The sequence below is a fragment of the Phodopus roborovskii genome, unplaced genomic scaffold (genome assembly GCF_943737965.1).
Source record: "Phodopus roborovskii unplaced genomic scaffold, PHOROB, whole genome shotgun sequence".
In the NCBI taxonomy this organism is placed as follows: domain Eukaryota; kingdom Metazoa; phylum Chordata; class Mammalia; order Rodentia; family Cricetidae; genus Phodopus; species Phodopus roborovskii.
This window is the reverse complement of record NW_026126482.1, coordinates 12,776,072-12,801,807: the sequence shown is the minus strand read 5'-3', so window position 1 is coordinate 12,801,807 and position 25,736 is coordinate 12,776,072. Positions and strand designations below refer to the sequence as shown.

At 47.7% G+C, this 25,736-nt stretch overlaps 1 protein-coding gene across 2 annotated transcripts in view; it reads left to right on the top strand.

The window, feature by feature from the left end:
* Positions 1 to 2,862: 2,862 nt before the first annotated feature.
* Positions 2,863 to 25,736, top strand: part of Bicd2 (BICD cargo adaptor 2) — a 44,961-nt gene continuing 22,087 nt past the window's right edge. The window contains exon 1 of one of the 2 annotated variants that reach the window (XM_051194300.1): positions 2,863 to 3,217. In XM_051194300.1, coding sequence (XP_051050257.1) covers positions 2,978 to 3,217 — 240 coding nt within the window. In that variant the 5' untranslated portion in view covers positions 2,863 to 2,977. The remainder of the gene's footprint in view (positions 3,218 to 25,736) is intronic. The other variant, XM_051194301.1, reaches the window with a different exon arrangement.

Below are 25,736 nucleotides of genomic sequence, written 5' to 3'. Positions count from 1 at the left end.
TCAGGCTCTTCTCTGCTAGGCTGCCTCCATCCTCTTGTACATACCCTACTTTATCACTAGAGGGCGCACTTTCCAAGGGAGCAGTGGGGATTAGGTCAGACTGCATGAGAAGAATCTCTTGGGACCCTGACTGGAACCCCTGGTAAGGTTCAGAAGATTCTGGGCCTTGTCAAGTTTTCTGGCCTCATGGAACTGACATTCTACTGTGACCCACAGTGTCAGAGTACACAGGACTCAACAGAAGGAAGCAACCAAACCATATGGTGTAAAGAGGCCTTTTAGAGTGTGTGCAGCCTTGGAAGTGGTTTTGACATCTTGATTTTGTCTTGGGAGGGAGGGGGAGAGGTGATGTCACTGATTAAGACAGGTGCTTTGGCTGTGGCTGGGGAATAGCCATTGGGACAAACAGGACAACAAACACTCATGCAGTGTTTGTTGAGGAGCAGGGCGTCTTAATTAGTGTTTCTATTGCTGTGAAGAGACACCATGACCATGATACCTCTTTTTAGTTTGTTTGTTTTTTGAGACAGGGTTTCTCTGTAAAACAGTCTTGGCTGTCCTAGAACTCGCTCTATAGACCAGGCTGGCCTCAAACTCACAGAGACCTGCCTGCCTCTCTCTCCTGAGTGCTTGGATTAAAGGTGTGCACCACCACCACCCAGCTCCATGGTAACTCTTATAAAGGAAAACATTTAATTGTGGTGGCTTGCTTACAATTCAGAGATTTAGTCCATTATCGTCATGGTGGGAAGCAAGACAGCACACAGGCAGACATAGTGCTGGAGAAGGAGCTGAGAGCCCTACCTACATCTTGACTCGCAGATAACAGGAAGTGACTTGAGATACTAGGAACAGTTTGAGCATAGGAGACCTCAAAGCCCATCTCCTCATATATGCCATTCCCCAGGAACTTAGTGGTCCATTACATTCGAACCCACACAGGGTGCCAGCCTTTGAATGGGTGAGCGGTGGAAAGGCAAGGGCCACACCTAGGATTTAGTAATGGATCTCGGTTTTCTCATTCATAAAACAGATGGTGTGAACTGGAATTTTGGGAGTACCAAGTGAGCCGGTGCAGGTCTAATACTTGGCAAGGTTTGTGGCCCAGGCAGACCTCAAGCAGTGGCCCATCATCTGGGGTCGGGGAGATTCATCTAATTTTACTTTTGTGGGTTCCCTATTTGCACATCCTTGATGTGGAGCCCTCTGGCTCTCTCCCTGGTGTCACTTCCTCAGGGAAGTATTTCCTGGTTTCCCCAACCCCTACCGGTGACAAACTGGATCTTGGGATAGGTGCAGCCATTGTAGAGCCCTGCCCTTGCTTAGTGTGAATAGCTTGCTTGGGCTTGGTACGTGGTGGGCCTTTCAATGTAGAGCCAAGACTGTCCTAGGAAACAGGGTGGTTGACTAAAGAAAAGGGGGAAGAACACATTTTATTCACACAACTCTTTTTGTTTTTGAAATGTAGTCCTGGCTGTCCTGGAATTTGCTATGTAGACCAGGCTGACCTTGAATTCCCAGAGATCCTCCTATCCCTGCCTCCTAAGTGTTGAGATTAAAGGTGAGTTCCACCAGGCCCAGTCTACTTATTACACAACTCTTGGGTTGACCCTAGATTTTCTTTTAATCTTTGTATGTTTGTAAGCATGCATATGTGTCAAGTGGGTTCGTGTTCCTGTGTGTGGACAAGGGCCCCACATGCAGATGGGAGTCAGAATATCCAGTTGTCAGTTGTCTTCCATCATGTTTGAGGCAGGATATCTTTGTTTTTGTTTTTGTTTTTGTTTTGTTTTGTTTTGTTTTGTTTTTTTTTTTTTTTTTTTTTTTTTGATGTTTGTTTTCTTCATACACCAGGCTAGCTTCAGGAGATTCTCCAGTCTCCACCTCCCATCTTGCCTCGGGAACATTGGGATTACAGACTGTGCTTTATGTGGGCTCTGGGGATGCAAATTTAGATCCTTGCGCTTGCTCAGCAAGCGCTTTATTCTCTGAGCCTTCTCTTCAGTTGACCTCTATGTTTCATGGTGGTCTGCAGCTGTAGGGTGTGGTGTTTGCGCGGGGCGGGCAGGGTGTGTGTGTGTGTGTGTGTGTGTGTGTGTGTGTGTGTGTGTGAGAGAGAGAGAGAGAGAGAGAGAGAGAGAGAGAGAGAGAGAGAGAAGAGCAAGCGTGTTATATCCAAACCACCATGGGGGGGGTTGTTTATTTAGATTTATAGCTTGAAATAATCTCTCACGCCGAAAACGAGGGCTAGACAACATTTAAACACATGTATGACACCGTGCTCACGGAAAGTGCCTTCGTTCCATGAAAAAATATTCTAACGGACTGTGGGACAAGAGATAGTAGTGTCCGGGTTTGGGCTCCCCGTGAGTCCCTGGCGTCGGGTTGTCCACATCCTTTTGGCAGTGCCCGTGGCGCGCCACAAGTCATTCAAATCCCGCATAGAGCGCGCGCCACATTCTGGCAAGCGATGCTCGGACGTTGTGGGACACGAATCTTACTCTTGGTATCCACAGCCTGGCTCGCCTTACTCTACAAAGGCTGGGAGGGCGAGGCTGGAGGTTCTTTGGGTGGTTGCCGGGTCCCTGGGCTCGGGTCGGTGGCACCCCTACTTCTGTCACGTCAGCGGCGCCGGCCAATCACAGACTGGAGCCAAGCGGGCGCGGCGCACAACGGGCTAGGGCGTGAACCCGAAGCAGGACTACATCTCCCACAATGCTAAGGAGACGTAGGCTGGCACCGTGCTGGACCCCGCCCCCTGGGAATTTAGACCAATCACAGACGCAGGCCGGGCGGGCGTGAGGGACTACGGGTTGTGTAGTCCATGAGCAGCGGGACTGCAGCCCCCAGTGTTCCCCGCGCGTCAGGGAGGAGCAGTGCGGCGGCGCGGGCGGCCGTCGGGGCTGGGCGGCGGCGGCACTAAGAGGGCCCGGTTTGTGGGAGCCAAGGTGGGAGCCGGCCTCGGCGCGCGGCCACCATGTCCGCGCCGTCGGAGGAGGAGGAGTACGCGCATCTGGTGATGGAGGCACAGCCGGAGTGGCTGCGCGCCGAGGTGAAGCGGCTGTCCCACGAGCTGGCCGAGACCACGCGTGAGAAGATCCAGGCGGCCGAGTATGGGCTGGCGGTGCTCGAGGAGAAGCACCAGCTCAAGCTGCAGTTCGAGGAGCTCGAGGTGGACTATGAGGCCATCCGCAGCGAGATGGAGCAGCTCAAAGAGGTGAGTGGCCGCCTGCGACCCCCGTCTGGGGCGCTAAGGTCACCCTGCCCAGTGGTGGGAGGTATCAGGGGTGGGGCAGGGAACCCGGAGTTGTGGCCCAGGGCAATGGGGGAGAGTGAGCGAGCTTGGCCTCCTCCAGCGGCCAGTGCCTGGCTCAGGAGGTCCAGACTCCCTGCAGCCCCATGCATCCGCTAGTTCTCTCTGCAGGCCTTGGTGACCCTTTCGTTACGGTCTGATGCTCTGCCGTAGTCGTTGCTGCCTTGGGTGTGTCTGTGTAGGTGGGGGGCGAGCAGATGATGCGCTTTCAGCCATTGATGCAAAGCTGACCCTCAGGGAGAGGCTGAGTCTGGGCCTGGGTCAGATTGGCCACTGTCATCTAAAAACAAATCATTTCCCCCTCTTTGCATTTTATCTGATTTCATGCCTGCCTGAGGCTGGGACGGGATGGATACAGGGCTGAGTGAGTCGTGGCTCCTGGGTGCCTGTGGCCCTTGACCGGCTGGATTTCCCCGTATCCATCCCATCTGTGACTTAGCTCTGGCTCAGCCAGCTGCTTTTCCCTCATCTCGGTAATGGTGCTCCCACTGCTGGGGATACATGGCTTCCACTGACCACTTCATGTCTTGCTCTGCTTCTTGGGCTCTGCCTGTCACCGTGATATCTATATTCCTTCTGTAGGAAACATGGTGCTCTGTGTCATCCCACCGTGGGGAGAGATTAGACCCCCCCCCAAGCTGGGAAAGGGAGTGGGAGGAACCTGGACAGACTTTATAGGGTGATTTAGGAGTTAGTGTCCCCCATCCTTCTTGACTTCCCAGCCTTGTCCTGGAGACTGTGGAGAAATGCTTTTTGGGAGGACACACTGGAGTTTGGACCAACCCTTCCCTGTGGCTTATGATGTGGCCATGGGTATGCTCTCCCCAAGCCTTAGCTTCCACCTCTGCAAAATAGGGGTACAGCTTCACCGACCCAGAAGTATTGCTCTTAGCATTCTGTATTAGGAAAGGCCAGGTCTTGGTATTAGTCACAGGCTCATCTCCTCTGGTACATCTGCTCCCAGCCAGCCTTGGGATAGGCCTGAACTCTCAGAGCCTCTATTACTTTTCTGGGGAACGAATCCGTAAGGTCTAGGTAGAGCAGGGCTGGTGAGTACCAGAGTGACTGCTTCTTTGGGTGGGCAGGAATTGGGTACTCACACAGCATGTAAAAATCCATTGTCTGTCGGAGGACATCAGTAACCTCCCCAGGCTAGCTCCTCTGGCAGTGGGTTTACAAGAGTGGAATGGGCATCTCTCCTTCCCTTGGGATAAAGTGATGTGACAGACCGGAGTGGGTGTGCCCTCATTCCATATTTGGTCTTCTGTCTGGGACTCCCCTTCCCTTCCTTGGTTCTCCAGCCAGGTAGCAACTGCTAATTATGGTGCCACTCCCTTAGCACATACAGATAAGGTTGCCTTCCCACTTGCATTTCTTGTGAAACCCACTGTCTTCTGAATGAACATGTTTCCTTCAGTAGTATTTGCTGTGCAAACAGGCAGTTGGTGACCTATCCGGTCTTCACCGTAGGGACCTCCGTTTGTCAGCTCTCAGCAGTTACTGTTATGGGCACAATCATTTAATGGCACACTGAAGAACGATGCCATACACACAGCCATGTCTTTATCTGGAGGGAAAGTGGTAGATGAGGGAAGACAGTGTGGTCTATTCGCTAGGTGTTCTTTAGGCATCTGTTTAGCCTAATGCCACTTCTTACCTCATCCACACACAGGCTATATAGGCTTGGATAGACTGCACTTCTCCCCTTGGTGAGGTGGGATAAGGTTTCTTCTAGAAGTTCCTAGTAGCGTCTAGAAGAGCACCTCACCTTCAGAGGGTATTGCCAAAAGTTTGTGCCAGTTTGCTTTTTGTCAGCATTGTGTCTGTTGCTCACACTCATGCCGGAGCATACTCTTGTCAAACACCTTAATTTTAGTCAGTTTTGTATTTGAAAACACTAACTTCTACTTAAAAAGCAAATCAAAATTTAAGTAGACAGTGTATGTGGGAAGTTTTCTCCCATGGAGAGGTGTACCATCTTAATTGTTTGTTCCTTTAGCTGTGGTAGATTTAGTTACTAATAAGGCATGCGGTGGTTGCTTGTTCTCCTGCCCGCATTTAACGCTGAAAGTCTTTGAGGTGAGGAACCTGGCTGACCAGGTAAAAGGGTTTATCACCAGAGCTAAGGAGAGTCTTGTGGTAGGTGAGCTAACTCAGTGTTAATCCTGCTGTATTTATTTCTGAGTGAATGGCTGTGTCCCACTGACCATGGTCTGGGTGTTGACTGAGGACAGAAGTAGACAGGATGTTCAGTGGTCCATTTTGTTGAGTGTCTGTGTGTCTGTGTCTGTGTCTAAGTCAGTAAGGGCCACATCTGTCCCAAGTCATGCTGTGCCTTCTTTCCTTCTCCAGCATGGTAGGATAGAGAATTTTCTAGCCTCATAGTGTTTATGGTCCTGAGTGGCCATGAAACAGCTTGTTGTGTCCTTAGCTGCAGCTTTGGGAATACAGGTCATGTTGGGCTGGCAGAGCAGGGTAGTTACTGTAGGTGAATGTGCTGAGTTTGGGTTCCCCATCTCTGTCATGAGAGAGTCCCAGGAGCAGTTTCTGCTACACCTGGGCTTGGCCCAAGAACAGGCCTGGACACACCCTGGTTGCTATCCCCTGTCACTTCTGGTGGTGCTGAGTTCTATGCATCATCATGCCCATGTGGGTGGAATCCAGCGCCAGGCTGGGCACAGTACCTGGAACCCAGTAAATGCTTTGTCAGCCTAACTCCACCTCATTCAGGCCTCAAGCTCTTCCATGTGGTACATGAAGCACCTCCCTAAGCCTTTTTGTCTTTGCCACCTCTGAGGGCTGCCCTGTGCGTCATGCTTGCCCGTTTGTGGGACCACCCAGTTTTTCTCCCTTCTTCCTGGAAGCCCCATTCAGCTCTAAGCTTAGATACTTTCTGGCAGGTTCTTTAACTCTGGGCTTGCCTGAGCTGCTGTTTCCAGCCCTTGGACCACTTGAGGAGGTGGGAGTGACAAAGGGATTAGCAGGGGATGCACTTAAAGGTGCATAGATTGGTGCCCCACCAGAATGAGGCCCAGCCTCCTGGAGTTTTTGCTTCCAGAGAGGGGAAGGTCCTGGTTTCTTTTTAAATGAGTAAGCGTTCCCCTGATTCTCGGACACCCTCAGACTGTCATTTTATCCATTTCTTGAGCAGACAGATAATGGGGTCAGGCACAGGAGCCACAAATGTGTTTTATGGGGCCAGATGGGGTATCAGCAATGTACTGTTTGTGTGAAGGTAATCGTGTTCAGAGTCTTGCAGATCTTTGAGGCAGTTGAAGAGAGGCGGCAATAGGCATCTAGACAGTGGCCTTGGTGTCCACTTCTTCAGTGACCTCCCTTCTTCTGGGCCTACCTTTCTAAACACCCAATGTGGGTCAGGGGGTCATGAAGGAGTTTGATGAGGTTCTTCTACTTTTAACAATGTTAACTGCCACAGCAGACCCTGCTGTTCTAAGGGCATGGAACCAGACACCTGTACCTGCAGAAAAGCTGCCCCAGGCATGTGAATGGCTGCTCCAGGCCAGCCCTGCCAGCATGTGGAGGTGTGGCCTTGGCTACCTTCCACAGGGCATAGGGCTGGCAGAGCTGTGATGGAGCAAGCCTGTCTTCAGAGATGCCAGGAATACTTTGAGGCTTAGCAGGTGGGGCCAAAGGGAGGCTCAGGCCCAGTGCTGGGAGCCTCACAGCTCTCAGAAGAGCCAGCAGGCCTCAGAGAAACGAGGCATTGCCTGAGCAAGAGAGGAGGCTAGTTGCATGTGGTGCCCAGTCCTGTGGGTACCCTGCCTGAGCTCTTGGGAACTGTGTGGCCTTAAATGAGCCACTCCTTTGTCTGGGCCTTAGTTGCTTAATAATGGTGCCTGTCACTACAGTCTGGCACACTAGGAATACTTGTATGGTCACTGTCCTTCCCTTAGGTCTGAGCAGCCATCCTCAGCAAGAGCCCTGGCCCAGGTCCATGTGGCATTCCTGCTGGATCCACTCAGGGCCCAGGTCTTTATTGGAGTGTGGAGAGCAGATATTGGTGCAGCACTCCCAGTAAGCAGTCTCATTTTTGTTTTTGTTTTTTGGTTGTTGTTTTGTTTTTTGTTTTCTTTCCAGGCTGTTCTGCTTACAGGGTAAAGAACGATTTCATTTCTTCTTGACATTCTCCATCATGTTGCCATGTTGCAATGGCTGCGTGTGAGAAGGACTCATGACCGTGCAAGCTCAGATAGTTGAGGTTTGGGCTCCAGGCCCCTTCTGGTTAGTATTCAAAGCAGTTCCTCAAGCCCACTCTTGAAACAGAAAGTAGTGTGGCTGCTCTCCTTCCTCTCTAGACCAAGCCTGGAGGTGGGCAGAGGTGGAGGCCCGGGGCCAGGGCCCCTCAACTTTCCTGAAGCCGTGAGGCCCCTGCTCAGGTGGACGATGGCATTGAAGAGTGCAGGAGTGGAAGGCCACTTCACTCTTTAGACATCACTGAATATTTTAGGAGCTTCAGGATACAGAGCAGAGCAACTAGTGTCTGTTGTAGAACCTGTGCAATTCGGGGAAAGTGGGAACACTGGGTGTTTCTCCTTGTTGGTTCCTCTCCCCATGAGCATGTGAACACACAGACACCACAATACAGGGAGACCATGGTGCATGTCACAGTTTTCAAAAATTAGATGAGGGTTTTTTGTTTTGTTTTGTTTTTTTGGTGTTTTGAGACAGGGTTTCTCTGTGTAGGCCTGGCTGTTCTAGAACTCACCAGGCTGGCCTTGGATTTATAGACCCACCTGCCTCTGCCTGGATGAGTGCTGTGATTAAGGGCATGGGCTACCAGGGCAGGCTGAAGAGTTGAGAGAAGGGTGTGGTGGAGCCGTCCATGCTCCTGTCTGTGCCTGCAGTGCCTGGCTGTGGCCAGTCTGGCTTCTGTGCCTCAGCTCATCTTGCTTTCTTACTTCTGCAGCAGTGACTTTGTTGAGAAAATAAGAAGTATTGTCCTCAGAACAAGGTCTATTGAGTTTTCACACCTGAAACCTAACAATTCATTGTCTGTCTGAGCCACACTCGCTTTCCCACCTTGGGTCATTGAGATTTTTAGAGCTTTTGTTTCACAGTGATTGGTATGTGGAGATAAGATATGAGAATAATGGGAATTTTGCATTTACCTGTGTGTAGTTTCATTTGTTAAAAAAACAAAACAAAACACCAAAGGGTAGGTAGAGTGCTTGGCTAGCACACGTGAATCCCTGGGTTTCATCCTCAGTGCCAATTAACAGTCTGAGGTGGTGTGTGCTTCTAATCCCAGAGGATCAAAAGGTCAAGGTTATCCTCAGATGCAAGTTCAAGGCCAGACCAAACTATGTGAGGCTCTGCCTCAAATAACTCTAATGAACACAGCCCTGGGCACAGCTGGCCTAAGCCCTGTGAGAACACACTTGCACATCTGATTGGACACTTCCTGTACCAAGTGAAAAATCTGCCTCTCACCACGTCACAGATGCTCCAGAGCTGCTGGCCTGCGATGCCACATCCGCACCAGCCCCTCAGCACCTTGTTAGAACCAAGTGTCATGTGCCAGAATTTCTGTGCTTTCACCATTGACGCTACCAAGCTATGTGCTGCCTTTTTATCATTAATTAAAAAATAAATCCTTTAGGACCATTCTAGATTTATAGACAGTGCAGATAGTACAGAGAGCTTTGGACATCCCCATTGTCCCTCTCATTCATGTCGTATATTAGTATGATAATACCTGTTAAAGTTGAACCAGGTTTGGGAAGTTGTCATAAAGCCTGTGCTTGGTCTAGGTTGTCTTTGCTTATACCTGGTGTCTTCTCAGGCTACTTGAGGGTATGACAGTTTCTCAGACATTCTGTATTTCGGTGACTGACAGTTCTAAGGAAGATTGGTCAGGTGCTTTGTGGAAAGTCAGTGGTGACATTTGTTATTTGATTTTTTTTTTTTTTTTTTTTTTGAGTAGGTTTGTATTGTGGATTCATAGGAGAACAATCATAGCCCGTCTTGTCAACATGTCAGGTATTTGCATCATCATGGCTGTTGTTGACTATGATCACTTGCCTGAGACTCATGGGGGTGGGCAGGGTGGGCAGTGCAAGGGGTTGTTTTTCAAGATGGTAAAACAATTCTATATGACACTGGAAGGGTATAAAAATGATTTTATGCACTTGTCAAAACCAGGTAATGTGGAAAAAAACCAGACAAACCAACGTGAAGTTTTGAGACAGCGACTTTTCACAGATTTCTCCACACTAAAGTTGCTCCTCCCCCACTTTTCCACACCGTGCTCTAAGGAAGAAAGTCAGCAGAATGTGTGGGGTTACTTTTACATTGTCCTTAGCTCTCACCCTTTCTTTATTATTTTATATGTATAGAGACGTTGGACTTTTACTTTATTCTGTGGGCAGTCATAGCATTTAATTTGCCTGATAAAAGTTTCTCTAGCTTTGCCTCTTATGATCCTGATATACTCTATTATTGTGACTTACTTTTTTACTTAGGCCTTTGTGTGTGTGTGTGGGGGGGGTTAGTATGCAGGTGTACATATGTGTAAAGGCCAGAGGTAATTTTGGGTGTATCCACTTGCTCTCTACCATGTTTTAGGGGACGGGTTTTTCACTGAACCTACAGTTCACTGATTTATTTGGCCAGCAAGACCCCTCCTCACCATTCTCCCTAGTGCTGGGGTTATAGGTGCCTTTTACATTATGTGCTTTTGATTTGAACTCACTTGAGCAGCAAGAACTTAACTAACTGAGCTCTCTCTCTCTCTAGCCCCTTGTTAAGTATCTTTTTGTTTGGTTTTCTTTATTTGTTTGTTTGCTTTTTTCAAGACAGGGTTTCTCTGTGCTTTAGAGCCTGTCCTGGAACTCGCTGTGTAGACCAGGCTGGCTTCAAACTCACAGAGAACAGCCTGCCTCTGCCTCTGAGTGCTGGGATTAAAGGTGTGTGCCACTACTGCCTGGCTTTGTTAAGCACTTTTTAAAATTTTCTGATACTACAAGATGTTCCAGACTTATGTTCTGTATTAATTCTGGAACCAGCCATTTCTCCCAAAAAGCTCTAGTTTCTTTAGATGAGAGACATACTAGAAACAAAGATCTAGTTGCTCATTGTACCAAGGTATGACTAGTGCTAGGCCCTTCAGCTGCAGAGGGAGTTGTGCGTCTCCTAAGTCATGTACACACATTATCTGCAAATGTGAACTCATATTACTGTGTCCAGCCTCATCTGTCACCATGTGGTCGGTCATTCTTGCCACCTGCTTATCTGCAGCCTCCTACTCCAGCAGTGAGACACCTGGCACCCACCATCTGTCACATTGTAACTTATTGGTCCTAGTTCACATGTGCAGGAATCTAGATGGTTCATTTGTGCCCCAGCAGGCTAGTTCATCAGCCTTTTACCTTTAATTTTACAGATTTCTCTTTTCCCCACAGTTACTTACCCCATCGTGATATTTCTACACCCCTTACTTGCAGTTTAAATTGTTTGACCACAGTCCGCATTCCACCCTAGGATCCCCAATAGTTTTTTTTTTTTTTTTTTTTTTTTTTTTTTTTTTAACATTCACATATATTGAGATTTACTCATTGATACATGAGACATTGCCTCAGAAAGCTGACTTTTTTTTTTTCCGTGTTATCTGGCTTTAACCATAGTATAATGTGTGTACCCTTTCAGCGTTATAAAGAATTACTTACCACTTTGAAAAATAATCCCCTGTAGTTTACCTACTTGCCTTCACCTCTGTCAGTCACTGATCTTTTTACCATCTCTATAATTTTCTTTTTATCAGAATGCCATGCACTTGGAACATGTAAGATTCATCTGTGTCTTCATCTCTTCTCATGTTTGGCCAACTGTTCACCCATTGAAGGGTATTTTGGTTGCTTTACTTTTTTCAGTTATGGATAAAGGTACTGTAGACAAGTTTTCAGAATCATTTGGGTAAATATGTGAGTGGGTTGAAACTGTTTAGCTGTGTAAGAAGCAAGGTTGGCTTCCGAACTGACTGGTCTATTTGGCATTGCCATCAGCGGCAACCGAGAGCTCCCGCTGCCTCCATTCTTGGTGGCTTTCCCTGCTGCCGTTGGATATTGGCTGCATTAATCCATGCATAGTGGAACACGGTTACTGTTCAATTTGCAGTTCTCTGAGGATGCATGGCCCTGGGCATCTTTTCAACACTTACATTTTGTCATTGTTATTATTTTGCCATGCTGAGGTTGGAACCCAGGGAATTTTTTCATATGCTCCTTTGTCATCAGTATGCTTTGTGTCTTTCCTGGTCTTGCGGTCATTTTCAGTCCAGTTGCTTGCTTGCTTATTAAACTGTCAGTGAGCACTTAGCTGTTTTGAGTCTCAGACCACACTAGTCTTCTCAGTATCTTCTCAGTAGTGTCTTTGACAGACAGGCCTTTTAATGCTGCACTTGTGTCTGTGGATCATGTTGCTACTGTTTCAAACTTTATAACCAAACCCAAGATCATTTAGGTGTTTCTTTGACTTTAGCCACCTTCACAGTAGATTTTTCATTTGAGCCTCTGGTCTGTTTGGAATGAACTTTTGTGAAGAGTTTGGGGCTGTGTGTGATTACTTCTCATGTGGCATCCAGTTGGTTTGGCATGGCTAGTTGCCTTTGCTCCTTGTCAAACACCATTGGGGTCTATGTGTGTGCCTCTCTTTTTGGGCCCCCTGTTCTGTTCCGTTGAGCTGCGTGGGTTTTCTTTTGCCAGTGCAATGCTATTTTAACAGTATGTCAGCCACTTTATTGGGCTTTTATTTGTGTGTGTGTGTGTGTGTGTGTGTGTGTGTGAGAGAGAGAGAGAGGGAGAGAGTAAGAAGGGAAGAAGGAAGGGATGTATGTGTAGTGTATGCAACTCTGCATTTGTGCAGAGGTCAGAGGAGGACATTGAGTGTCCTGTTTCTCACCTTGTTTCTTTGAGGCAGAGTCTCTCACTGAATCTGGAGCTAGGCAGGTGGCCAGTGGCCCTTCTGCCTCTGCTATACTCCACCTCCACCATCACTGCAGTTACAGAATGCATTGCCATGCTTGGCTTTTTGTGTGGGTTCTTAGGAATTTGAACTCAGATCTTCAAGCTTGCATGGTAAGCACTCTTACCCACTGACTCATCTCCTTTTTTTTTTTTTTTCTAATTTTGTGCACACACACACACACACATATCTCCGTCATGCCTTGTACTTGGAGGTCACAGGACAACGTATGGGAGTCAGCCCTCTTTCCACCATATGGGTTCTAAGAATCTAAGAATCAAACTCAGGCCATCACACTTGATGGTAAGGTGCTGTTAGCTGCTGGGCTGTCATCCTAGCTCCTCATTTTCATGTTGTGTATCAATCCATTTTCCTCTGAGCCCTGTAGTTGTTCTTTATGTATGGTACAGTGTAGTGAGTTTTAGGAACACCTGTATAAGGCAAACCAAGGCGTGCCTTTTCCTGCCTTCCTGACCGAGGCTTGCCAGTCCTTGGAATGGCAGGGTTACCCTTAATCACTGCCAATTAATGATAGTCTTGTTTGGTTTTTAACTCTGAGAAAAAGTAATAGAATTTACCCCAGTAGATAATGGATAGATTTTTCATAAGCAGTGAGCGTGACATTTCTTTTCTAGTGTGTCCCACGCTCTTGCTTCTAAGTCTGTCCACAGGATGTTTCTGTGTCATTCTTTCTGCCCGGATGGCCTTCACTCCTGTAAGTGGGCTGTTTGAGCCATTAAGGGAGGGACCAGCTGCTGGGCTCCAGTTCTTGGGCGTTCATTCACATAAGTAGGGGCTGATGGGGTGGGGAGGGGGGTGGTGGGCTTGAAGGGTGTCAGATTACTGTGCATTTGAGTCAGATGCCTCTACTATCATTTCAGGGTCAACCCCATCTTCATGCAACTCCTGCTGGTACCTGCTGTCACCACCTTCCTCTGGGAGTCCTTCCTTGCCCCTTGACTGGCTGCTTGTCTCATCCTTCCTGATGCCCCTCTTAGACAATTGCCTTCTCCTCCTGTGCCTGCCCCTCTTTACGTTGGGGCAGTTGTATGTATGCTTGCATAAGGACCTTTGGTTATTTGGGTGGCACTCTGACCTCTAGACCAGATTATCCCGGTCCCCTTTGACGTAGTGTCCTGTCCCAGGCCTGAGCCTTCTTGTCCTTGGCCACACTTCTTTCCCCCTCATCCTGTGGCTGTGCCTCATCCCCCATGGGCGCCTTTCTCCTGACCTGTTAGGAGCTGGAGTGTGAATCACCATCCTACTCTCAGGGATGCCCAGGGTGAGTGAGTGCCTCTTCTCCACTCCTCCAAGAACTTGAGCTTATTGTGTCCTTCCTTAGCATCTCCCCTCCTTTAAGAACCCCACATCAGCTCCATACTGTAAATTCTTGGTGAGGGGTTGTAAGGATGGCTTTTTTTCAGACAGCAGTTGTGGTTTGCATTATGACTGCTACTGCAGCTGCAACCACTGTCCTCAATATGATAGTTGGTCTGCGTCTTAGTCCTCTTTCTATTGCAATACAGAAATCTAAAGGAAGGGGCTTATTTGAGCATATGGTTCTGGAGGCACACATAGCACCTACACTTGCTGGTCCTCTGCTGAGGGCCTCATGATGCTCACTCATGGTGGAAAGCCGCCAAGGGGGAAATAGGTATGTGTGACTGCCCAAGAAGACACTCATCATTCATGAAGGGTCCCCTCCGGTGACCTTTAGGACTCCCGTTAGACCCCATCTCCCAGCACTGTTATATTGTGGAGTACAAACTAGTCAAGCTAAAGTAGATGATGACATAGCCCGTGGTAGTCTCCAAAAGAGGATGTCCAGGATGACAGTGTGTGAGGGTCATGTGACAGCGTAAGAAGAAATGGAAGGCTACCTGGGGTGACTTGAAAAGGCCAAGGCATGTTGAAGCCAAGATCTCTGAGCTGGGATCGGAGATCGGACAGCTGTGGTCACTCTAACTTTCAGGACACATAGTCCCAGCATCCTTTAGTCTGAGCCTAATGATACCACTTCAAGGTATGCAAGTTCCTTATGGCAGGGACCTGCCCACAGAGGGCCAGGGTTGGATGTGCACCCAGGGTATCTGTTACCACTGCATCCTGGGACAGTGCTGCAGTGCTCCAGTGTCCACAGGCCTACCCACTGCCTAGAACCTTCAGAACTGGAAAAAAAGCTCATCTGTCTACAGCCTGCAATGGTCTCTCAACTCTCCTTGGGCTCTTGTTATTGGTTCTGTGGTGAGAAACTCTCTAGGGCCTGGGTGGGGATGGCTTATATTTGAGAGTCTCCTCTCATTTTCAGGACATGAGCCTCTCTGATTTCTCTTGCTAAAACAGGCTAGTGAGGTGAAGGAATGTGACTAGGGCTAGAGACAGTAAGGAAGGTGGCCTGCTTCCACATGTATCTGTGGTCTGTAGCCTCTCGTGGTTCAGGCTGTTCTGCCTGCTTGTTGAGTCGTCTTCCTCTGGCCCATAACAGATGTGAGCTGGAAGCTACCCATGGGGCCTTTAGATCCCTCCCTCTGTCCTGACCACAAGCCGCCAAATGGAAGTCCTGTGTTGAGCCAGCTGCTGTGGAAGATGAGGGCTGGTCTCCAGGCCCCAGTGCTGCTCTGTGTCCTTGGATAGGGAAGTCAGGGTCTCTAGGGACTTCTGCCAGTCCCAGGGCTCAGTTGGCAGGAGGCTGCCTGCTGACACCAGGGCAATTAGGGTGTAATCTTCTCTAAATGTCGCCCAATTCTGGCTAAATCCCTTCTGCCCAGGGATGAATCCCCAGTTTTCTAAAAGCAGCTTAGCATTTGGACGCTGCCCAGGGCAGCTGGGTTCTCAGTTGGCTATGGAATGGTTGGGGAGAGGAGGGGACCAACACAGACAAGACCAGAGACAGACACTACAGCCCTATGTTGTTTTGGGGTGCCTCCAGGGCCTCTGGTCCCAGTGACTCTCAGTCATGAGCATAGGCTCCTGGGAGAAAGGAAGCTGCCTCAGCTTCTTGCTGTGGGAAGGATGATGTGCTTTTGGAGAAGCCTGGGTTTAGTGGGCCTCCTGAATACCTGCCATGTGATCGATGGTTGAAGCCAGCTAAGCTGTGGGGTTAGGCAGAGGTAGGTAGTCTTTGTGCCCACATGACTCCTGACTTCCTGGAAGCCTAAATTACTCTTTCTTGTGGGGACTTTGCTGCAAAGACAAGGGTGGGTTTTTATAGTAAAAATGCCCGTGGTAATGCCCTGGGGTGGATTGCCTGGCTTTATGAGCCAGGCTTACCTGTGAGATGGGCGGTAGAGATTCTCTTGTGCAAGGCACCTGACAAAACCCTTCTCCTCTCGCTGTCTGTGGAGCCTTCTTGCCCCTGCATTGCCCGTGTGTGCTCAGGAAGTGTCCTAAACATGGTGGAGGGAGTTGATCTTGGGAGTCCTCCTTAGAACCTTCTCACACAGTAGGGGTTGGGTGAACAGCTGGCTGGGGTGGGGTGTGGGTGGGGTAGAATCTACCAGGGTGCCTCTGGGGTCCCTTTAAGGGAGTTGGCAGGTTTACTTGCTCAAAATTGCCTACTACAGATCATGTGGGACTTTAAATATTCCAAAACCCAGACCACACCCAGGGTGATTAAATCCTCAGTGGTATTGATGTTTCTGAAATAATTTTGGGGATCTAAGTGGGATTCAATCGCTGGGTAACTGAAATTTGCCAACATTATGTATTGATTGTGATTTGGCCCATGGCTACTAAGGGCAATTCAGGAATGTGCCTGGGATGTGCCTGGGAATGTGCCTGGGAAATGAGGAAGACCTAGGAGAGGCGTCGTCTGGGAACTAACTACTGCTGCTAATCAGTCACTAGGGTGACTGTTCAGTCAGTGATGGGGGTAGGAAAGAGGGGATGCCCTTCTTCCAAGGTCGGCCTATCCAGCCCCACCCTGCCCAGCACCTTGGACTTGCTGTCTCCACCTGCCGTAGAGTGTGCCATCCATCATACGGCTGTCACCCATTCATTACCTGTATCCTTCCTGAGTGTCTTAACCTGTCCCCCTCCCCCATTTCTGTGCCTGCTGAGAGGAGGCACAAACTTCTTGCATTTCAGTGCACTAGGCAGGCTGCCTCACTGTTTTGTTGGGATGGCCCTGCCTTGCCTCCTGCACTGGTTGATGGTGGTGTTGACTTAGAGGGCATTCTGTTGCCTGGGATTGCTGCTGGACTTCGTGTCACCGCCTAAATAGGTCTAGTCCTCCCTGCTGCCCCTGGGCCAATCCTGTGTCCTGACCAAGCTCAGAAGCTCCTCACATACAGGTTCCATGAGTGTGCAGGGGCTTTAGAAGGGGCTCCAGAATGCAGGTCCACTCTCTGATGGAGGGTCTGAGGCTAAGTGCTTCTTTTTAAAACTGCCTGACTCTCCATACTGGCCAAGACAGTGGCCACAGCTCTTGGCAAGAGTTGTGTCTTGTCTCTTTTGGATCTCAGTTGACACTCTGGTTCTGAGTGTGGCTTGATAGAAATGTAGGCGTGAAGTCAAGGTTCTTTCCAGCCATCCACAGAGCTCTTTCTTTGTGTATGTTCTTGGTAGGCCTTCCTTAGAGGCTGCTAGGAGACCCTGTTGCTCACTGTTGGATGAGTATGAATCACTGAGATGGAGAACTAGTTTTATTTATTTATTGTTGGTTTTTGGAGACAGGGTTTCTCTGTAGTTTTGGAGCCAGGCTGGTCTTGAACTCACAGAGATCCACCTGCCTCTGCTTCCTGAGTTCTTGGATTAATGGTGTGTGCCACCACCACCTATCATGAGAACTAATTTTAAACCAGGCTGTATTTTTGTGCAGTCTTTGACCCCAAAGGGTGTCTGTTCTACAGTGGACTCCTGTTCAGGTGACTGTTAGCCTTGACTGCTTTAAAAGATATATTTTATTGGTGTTGGAGAGATGGCTCATGGTTAAGAACACTGGCTGCTCTTCTTGAGGACCCAATTTAAGTTTCCAGCTCCCACATAGAAGCTCACAATAGCCTGTAACTTTAGTCCCAGGGGCTCTGATGCCCTTTTCTGGCCTCTGAGGGCACCAGGTACACGTGTGGTACATAGATATACATACAGACAAAGCATAAACATTTTTTAAAAAAGATTTTATTTTTTAATTATGTGGATCTGGCCAGACAGTGGTGGCACACACCTTTAATCCAGGCACTTGGGAGGCAGAGACAGGTGGATCTGTGAGATCAAGGCCAGCCTGGTCTATAACGTGAGTTCCAGGATAGTCAGGGCTGTCACAGAGAAACCCTATCTCAAAAAACAAACAAAAATATTCTGTCTTTTGTCTTTATCTCCCTCCCGCCCCCCCCCCCGTGTGTGTGTGTGTGTGTAATATTTGGGTATGTGCATGTGAGCATAGGCACCCATGGAGGCAAGAAGAGGGTGTTGGATCCCCTGGAGCTGGAGTTACAGGCTATTGTGAGCCACTAGATGTGGGTGCTGGGAATGGAACTCAGGTTCTTTGCAAGAGCAGCCCTTGCATTGAGCCATCTCTCCAGCCCTAGTTCTCATTTTAATATTGAGACACACAGTGGAACACACAGTAGCTATGACTCACTTTTGTGAAGGTTCACAACCAGCACTTTCTCTGCTGCAGTGACCAGAGGGATGACTCAAAGTGTGGATCTTCTCAGCCCCCAAGGTGGTACATGTTGGCAGTGAGCAGTAGCACCGTGGACGGTGTACCAGGCTTGGCGGGATGTTTGCATGTATTGTATCTTCCTCAGGGCATGCCACAGCTCCTTTTTCCTCCACACGTGCATGGACAGGCCAGTGAGGAGGTGCCTTCCCTTCCTACTGTTGCCTGCTACCTTGTGTCTAGGGAGCAGGGCTAGATGACAAGAGGAAATTGATTCTTTGTGGGAAGTGGGGTGAGACTGGGGACTCTTGGGGCTTGTTTTGCTTCCTCTGAAATAGGCCTCCCAGCTGCTCTTGCCAGGATCCAGGCTGCACCACAGGTGTGCCTGCTCTGGGATAGGCATTTCCTATTCCCTCCCCAGAGCATTCTGTGAAACAGGCAGGAGTTGGTCAGGCTCTGAGACTCCTGCCTCATAGGTCTGGGACTTTTTGCTCTTTCTGTCAGTCTCTTGGGGAAACTTGTTTGGAGACAAGTGTTCTCTGAGTTGTTTTCTCAGTTCTAGAAGGAGCTAGTATTCCTGTGAGAAGCTAGTGAGCTTCTTTCAGTCAGGGTAGACTGTGAAGCGCAGTGACCCTGAAGATGATTGCTTTTCTTCTTTGGGACCACTCTGGCTTACCTTTTAACAGCTGTCGTCATTGTCTTCTGCGACAGCTGTGCTTACAGCCTCAGATGTCTTCATATGTGGCACCCAAGGTCGGTGGAGCTGATGTGACTGGAAGTTGGGAGGGAAGGCGCCTCAGAACCTGCCTCTTTGGAGTCCCACCTTCCACTGTGCTTCTCTGCCCACTGTGTCCAGCCTCAGGCCTTACTCCACCCAGAACAATGCAGAGTCCACCCTGAGAGTCTTTGTGCCAGTGCCTTGTAGCTATAGTTGTTAGTGTGCATCTGTCTATGGGGTGAGTTTGTGCACATGTGTACTGCATACCTGCAGTCTTTTTTTTTTTTTTTTTTTTTTTTTTGGTACCATTGCCTGTCCAGTCTGTTTTGTTGTTTGTTGGTTTTGTTTTGTTTTGTTTTCTTTTTTGAGATGAAGTCTCTCATTAGTTGTCTTTGAACTTAAAACCCTTCTACTCTGGCCTCCCTAGTGCTAAGATTATAGGTGTCTACCACCATGCCTGGTTCTGTGCTGTTTTTGAGATAGGGTATTGCTGTTAGCTCTGGCTGGCATGGAACTTGCTATATTGGCCAGGCTGGCCCCAAACTATCAGAGATCTTCGTTTCTGTGCCCCCCCCCCCCCAGTGCTGGGATTAAAGTCCTGCACCAGCCACTACACTTAGCTGGTTCTGTTCTTATATCAGGTTTTTGTTCAAAGTACATTTATGGATATGTGATCTTTCATCTTGTCTGTGATGCCATCTGTTTCATTAATCATGGGTAATTGAACTCCATGGAGTGGACTCAAACCTTAACTTTGTTTGGCTTGGGGTTTTATTACCCTTTAAACTATAATTACATAGTGCATAGTGTGTGTTGACACCATTGCTGGTTACCTGTAGTTCTGCCCCCTTTCTTTATACTCCAGAAGTTTGAGTGTCCAGCTCTATGCTCCATGCTCTAGTGTGCCTGGTGTGTGTTCCAGGGACACTTTAGATACCCTGTACCCATTGTTGGCTATTCTCTTTTTGTTCACTTACGTTTGTGTGTGTGTGGGGCACTCCTACACAGGAACACATATATGTGCATGTGTGTGGAGGGAGAGAGGGACTAGGACAACTTGGGAGCTGGTGTTCCTTCTGTCGTGTGGGTTCTGGGGATCAAATCCAAGTCATTAGGTTTGGTGGCAGGTGCCCTTACTCACTAAACATCGCACTGGCCCAGGTTATTTTTATTGATTTGTAATTGATTTTTTGTTTATTTTAAAGCTTTATTCATGGTAGTTTTAAAAGAATTAATTTTTACTTTTGTATGTGTGTGTAGGTATGCGCACATGCATGCAGTGCTTGTGGAGTCAGAACAGTGCCGGATCCTCTGGGGCTGTACTTACAGTTGTTAGTTACCTGTGGGTTCTGGGAACTGAAGCCAGGGCCTCTACAAGAACAAGTGTTCTTAACTCCTAAGCCACCTCCTCACTTCCCACTCTCCTGTTCATCTTTAAAGTTAAAGTGAGCTTTCATGGTGTGTGAGACTTATAGAAAGTACCCAGATTGCAATCATATAGCTCTATGATTTATTACAGTGAATGTAGCCAACGAGAAAGCAAGAAGCCATGTGTGGTCAGCCTCCTGTGGCTGCTTTCCTGGTCTGCATGCGTTGCTGACACCATGGGCCGATCTTGCTCACTTTCGCTGTTTCCCATGGAGCCACACTTTGCCTGTTTTGGTGTGTTCACAGCATTTGCATTGCTCCTCACAGTAGAGCTTGTATGTTCTCACTTCTTGCTGCATGGTGATTGCCTGGGGGTGCATCATATACCTTCCTTACAGTGCCACTAGACCACATGGGTCATTTCCGTCATGGGGCTTGGAAACGCTTAGGTGGATGGCAGGGGTCCATTTCTTCTGGGTATTAGTTCCTTTTTTCATCTACCTGGTGGAATGCATGGACAGTTTAGGGGAGAACGGATTTATATTTTGGTTCATGGTTCAGGAAATACAGTCTGACATGACAGAAAGGTGTGGTAGCTATGGCTTCACACTTGGTGGCAGGAGCTTGTAGCACAGCCAGTACCATCTTAACAGATTGAGAAGCAGAGAGATCTCTTACCTGAAACAGAGGTGAGTTAGAACCAAGCCCTGTGCCCCAGTGACCCTCATCTTTCAATTTGTGCCACCTTCTAACAGCTCCACAGCCTCCCTAAATACATCAATAGCTAGGGACATGTTGAGATGTATGAACCTGAAAAGCAGTTCATATTCAAATCATGACAGATAACAAGAGACTTAAAATATACATCCACACAAAAATATATAGGTGGGGACTGGGCATGCTGGCACATGTGCCTGTGATCATTGCACTCAAGAGATGAGCAGCAGAATCGCAAGGTCAAGACCAACCTGGGCTGTATAATGAGTTCAGGCCAGCCTGGGCTATGTAGAGAGACCTGTTCTCAAAATACTAAAAGGCAAAAAAAACCTCAAATAAACAAAAACAAGAATCCCCCGAAGACTTTTATATATGAAGGGCCATAGTACAGTTATTCTTTTTTTTGAAATATAACTTTATTTTATGTGCATTGGTGTAAAGGTGTCAGATCCCCTGGAACTAGAGTTAAAAACAGTTGTGAGCTGCCATGTGGGTGCTGGGAATTGAATCTGGGTCCTCTAGAAGAGCAGACAGTACTCTTAACCACTGAGCCATCTCTCCAGTCCCAGTTATTCTTAATAGCCTCAAAGGAAAATACCACAAATGGCCATCACATGATCAGTAGGTAAACATGTGGTCTGCTTGTGCCATAGAATAATATGCAGCCATGAAAAAGAATAGAGTACTGATAAAAGCTTGTAACATGCATGGTCCTGAAAAAATATGCTAAGTGGAAAAAAAAAAGTCACATAAGGCCAGTATTGTGTGAGTTAGATGAAATGTCCAGAAATAGACAAATTTATAGGAACAGAAAATAGATTGCTGGTTGCCTAACTCTGGGGAGGGGGAGCTAGAGGGTTTCTCTCTGAAGAGGGGTGCTAGTGTAGAATTAATGATAGTTTTCTCACAACCCCTCCCCTCCCCAAATCGCCACAGGATTCAACCTCCCTGAATTCAAAAGATGTGTGTTCATAGATGGGCTGTTATCTTTAAGAGTTGGGTTGTGTGTGGCTCCTGAGGATGTAGCTCAGTTGGTAGAGTCCTTGTCTAGCATGCACAATGCCCTAGGTTCCATCGGAAGTGCCACATCAATCAGGATTAACATGTAAGCCCAGCACGCAAAGGAGGATCAGGAAATGCGAAGTTGGCTACATCGAAAGTTTGAGGCCAGCCTGGGATACAGGAGACCCCGTGTCTATAAAACAAAAACAAACACAAAAGAAATTTTTAAGGAAAGGGGAGAATTTTTGTTTGCAAATTTTCTAAATAAATTTCTTCACAGTCTGAAGAAGTCATCAGAGGATCCAAGGCAGTCTTCCAGCTTTCTAGCTATGGTGCTCATATGGAGAGAACTTTGTATGACATTGAGAGACTAAATTGCTTCACTAACATTTAGCCTTTCTTATTACTATGTTTATAGTTCTCATTGAATAATTTTTTTTAACTGATTTGGCATCTGTGGAATATGTGCTTTGAGGCAAAGGTTATAAGTGTAATTTTTAAAGTTACATATTCCTAACTGAACAGTCTGTTTTGGAGATTTCTTTTTATTATTTTACTTTTAATTCATTTGGGGAGGGTTTCTTTTTGCAGTTCCTTTCAATAATTAGTTTATGTGTGACTCAGTAGTTCGTCCTCAGACATTGTAGTTTACTTACTCTTGGCCTGTCTTGTTCCTTTCACATGGTGAATACACACTTTAAAAACTGAACTAGCTTGTCTCATATTTGAGTTCCGGCATGGTCTTCTGATGAGTGAATGATTTATAAGGCATTGGGTTTGCTGAGTGTTCACTTCTGGTGTCAGTATGGGATTGGTCCCTGAGCACCTGCCGTTTGGAAGGGAAAATCTGCTGAGATCCTGTCAATGCTTCCATTTGAATGGATGTGGTAGTAGCTAGGGACTCTGGTCCTGGACTCCCAGGTTCAAGTCCTACCCCTTGGCTTTCCTAAGGAAGGGAGGGAGGTGGTGCCATGGTTGTGGGAGCTCAGCTCTCACTTGTCTGTAGGAAACAAGCAGAGTTCAGCTCGGCAGTCTGGGGTGATAACTGCACATTTGCCAGTCTTAGTAGTTGCAAGTGGGTAAAGAGACACACTTTGCTTTTGCTGTTTGTGCTCTGAGTCCATTTCTGCTGTATGGGGCTTTGGCTTGCTACTTTGTTTATAGTCAAGAAACAGCTCTTTTTATCATCATTCATGTTTATTTTTAGTTGGGGCCTTCCTCTGAACAGTCCTGAGTGTTGATAAGATGTTTCTATTTTTGTTTACTCTGTTTCCTGTGTTTGGTTCTGTATGCCTTTCCTGATACAGACATTATTAAGCAATTATTTTTTTCAATTTTCATGTGTTTGTGTACATGCTGTTATAGTCTTCTTTTGCATTTTTTTCAGAAGTTTTAGATTATAAAACATTCATGAAAAATATATTTTGTTCTCTGTGGCACACAAACATGTTAGCAGTTTCTTCCTATTTTAGATCACTCTTACATGGCATACAGCTCCTTCAGATAGTTTTCCTTACAGACAGCATTGTTTGGGAAGAAGACTGTGTCTGCCTGCTGTAGAATCTTCTGTCTCTCCAGTCTTCATTTTCATTGAGGTCCCTGATTGGTTCTTCTACCTTCTTGGCAATTTGTATACTAGCCTCTTCCAGGCAGCATAGGTTTAATCAAACTTTGATTATAGATTTAATCTCTTAATGCTATAAATTCTTTATCTCCAAGTGAATGGTATTAAGCTTGCTTAATATCCAGAGCACCATCTTGAATTTAATAAGATCTGATGCCATTTGGTGTTGTGGAATTCTGGTGATGCAGGACTCTGAGCATTCACATGGAATTGCTCAGGATGGAGCAAGACTCACAGACACATGAGCAGTGCTTCCCAGGCCCGTGTCTTTCTTCCCAGCCACCTCAGCTCTTTTCCCCTTTGTAGTAGCCTGATGGCTTGTGTATATGAATGGGGGGGGGGGGTGGTGGATACTTGAGTTGATCAGTGTCTTTTGAATGGCTAGGTCCTGGGGATCCTGACACTACAATGTTAACACTACTGGTGCCCATCAGAGGCCAGGCATGCAGTAAGTACTACTGAATGCCATTGGTAAAGGCTGATAGGATGCATGTGCCAGCCTCTAGGCCTTTCTAACAAGTTTAGATAGAAAGACAGGTGCTGTGATAGGACTGTCCTCATGTCTCCTTTATAAAATGCCCGGTGGGGATGGGGAGATGGTGGAACAAGAAGCAAATCTTCTGCTTCTCCAACCCTCACCAGCAACCAAACAGCATCTCCATTTCAGCAGGTGGTAGGAGAGCCCTACCCAGCAGGCGTGCCAGTATGGGCAGCTGGTACAGCTTAGGGATTCCTGGGATTCCAGGCCCAGCCTAATGCAGGCGTGGTGGCCCTTTCGGAACAAGTGTGGAACCCACAGTCTGTGGGTAGGCGGTACTGGATCAGCCCAGACAAAGGATTGGAGGATCCTGGCTTTGTTGTGGAATCTGCTTCCTGGAACAAGGTTTGTCTCATTAGATTGCAGAGGCTGGCTCCCCTGGTTTGGCAAGTATTGTGCCTACTGCATGAAATGATCAAAGCGGTTTAGGAAGAAGAATTCTATGGGGTGGCCCTGTCTGGAGGATTCTTCCCTGGCTTGTTGATGTAGGCCTTCTCCAGGGACCAAGGCCCCAATGGATAGTGTGTGTGTGTGGAGGGTGGTGGTGGTGAGGGGCGGAGGGTTTGTGCTCCATTCTGATTACACCTGTTCTCAGGCCCTCCTTGTAGTTTCCAGATTGAAAGGTCAGTCTGTATTGCTGGTCTGCTGGTACAGAAGAGTAGCTCTCATTGTGAGATGTCCACAGGGTGAAGAAACTTTCAGTAGACATTGGCAGGGAGCCAAGCTGCCCTTCTGGCTCATTCTAGAGCAGGAATGGAATCTTGTGGAATCTGTAGGACTTGGTCAATTGTGTGGAAAAGTGGAAAGGGGTAGGTACTGACTTGGGCTGTTCTTAAGTCCTCATCTTTTTAATTAGTAGGCTGGTTGTGGATAACCTTGGCTTAGACCATATTCTTTCAACACAGGGCTGAACTTTTTCACACCCTGCCTTGGGAACTTAGCCTTGTGGCCTAGTTTTCAAACAGTTTCAGCAAGGAGTGCTCACACTGAATCTGGCTGTCAGTGCTCAGGTAGCCTAGTTCCAGATGTGCATGAACCTGCTCACTCTCCTCCTATGCAGTTAGGAAGTGCTAATGGGAATAGTGCCTTCTGCCCAGCTGGTCTGTGGACAAGGCTATGAGTCTGCATGGATAAATAGGGTTCTTGTCTGATCTGAGCACTGGCATAGGGACCTGGGTCTCCTAACCCCAACTAGTCCTACCTTTGTGCTGTGGCCTCACTTTCTCCTCTTCCTGGCATACTCCTCTACCTCCCTTGTTTCCCATTCTGCACCAGGCACAGGGTTGAGGGTGCAGCCTCGCTACAGTGAACTTAGGTTTTCTACAATAGACCATGGGGTGGGGGTGTTGAGAATTGTTCAGATTACTGTAGGGAGCTTTGCAGGTGCCCTGCTCATGGGAGGATGGGACTACTGCCTAGACTGGGTCTCAGCAAATCCCTTCCCTGGAAGCAACATGCACTAAAATTTTATTGGGACCAGCTTATTAGACGGCCTTCAATGTCTTGAAGCTCCAGGAAGCATCTGGAGTTTCTGATGCCTGAAATTCTGATTTAAAAAAATCATAGGAAGTGTCTGCCAGGCCATATCTCTGCTGCTTCAGCCTCTGTCCTTTGTGTTGAGGACCTGAGCATCTGTATGGGCTAGGGCCCATTCTGAGGTCTCGTGGCCTACATTGTGCTGTCCTCATTCTAGATCACTGGGGTTGGGAGCAGGTAGCACTCAGAATGGTGACACTGGTCCAGGGATGAGTTCCTTGCTCTGTCTTGAGCCACCAAGAAGAAGGAGAGAAGAGAACGGGGAATGGCTCCCTGAAGTTGTGTTTGAAAGCTTCTGTTATTGGGGGCTGGACGGCGGTGGTGGAGAGACTGCTCAGT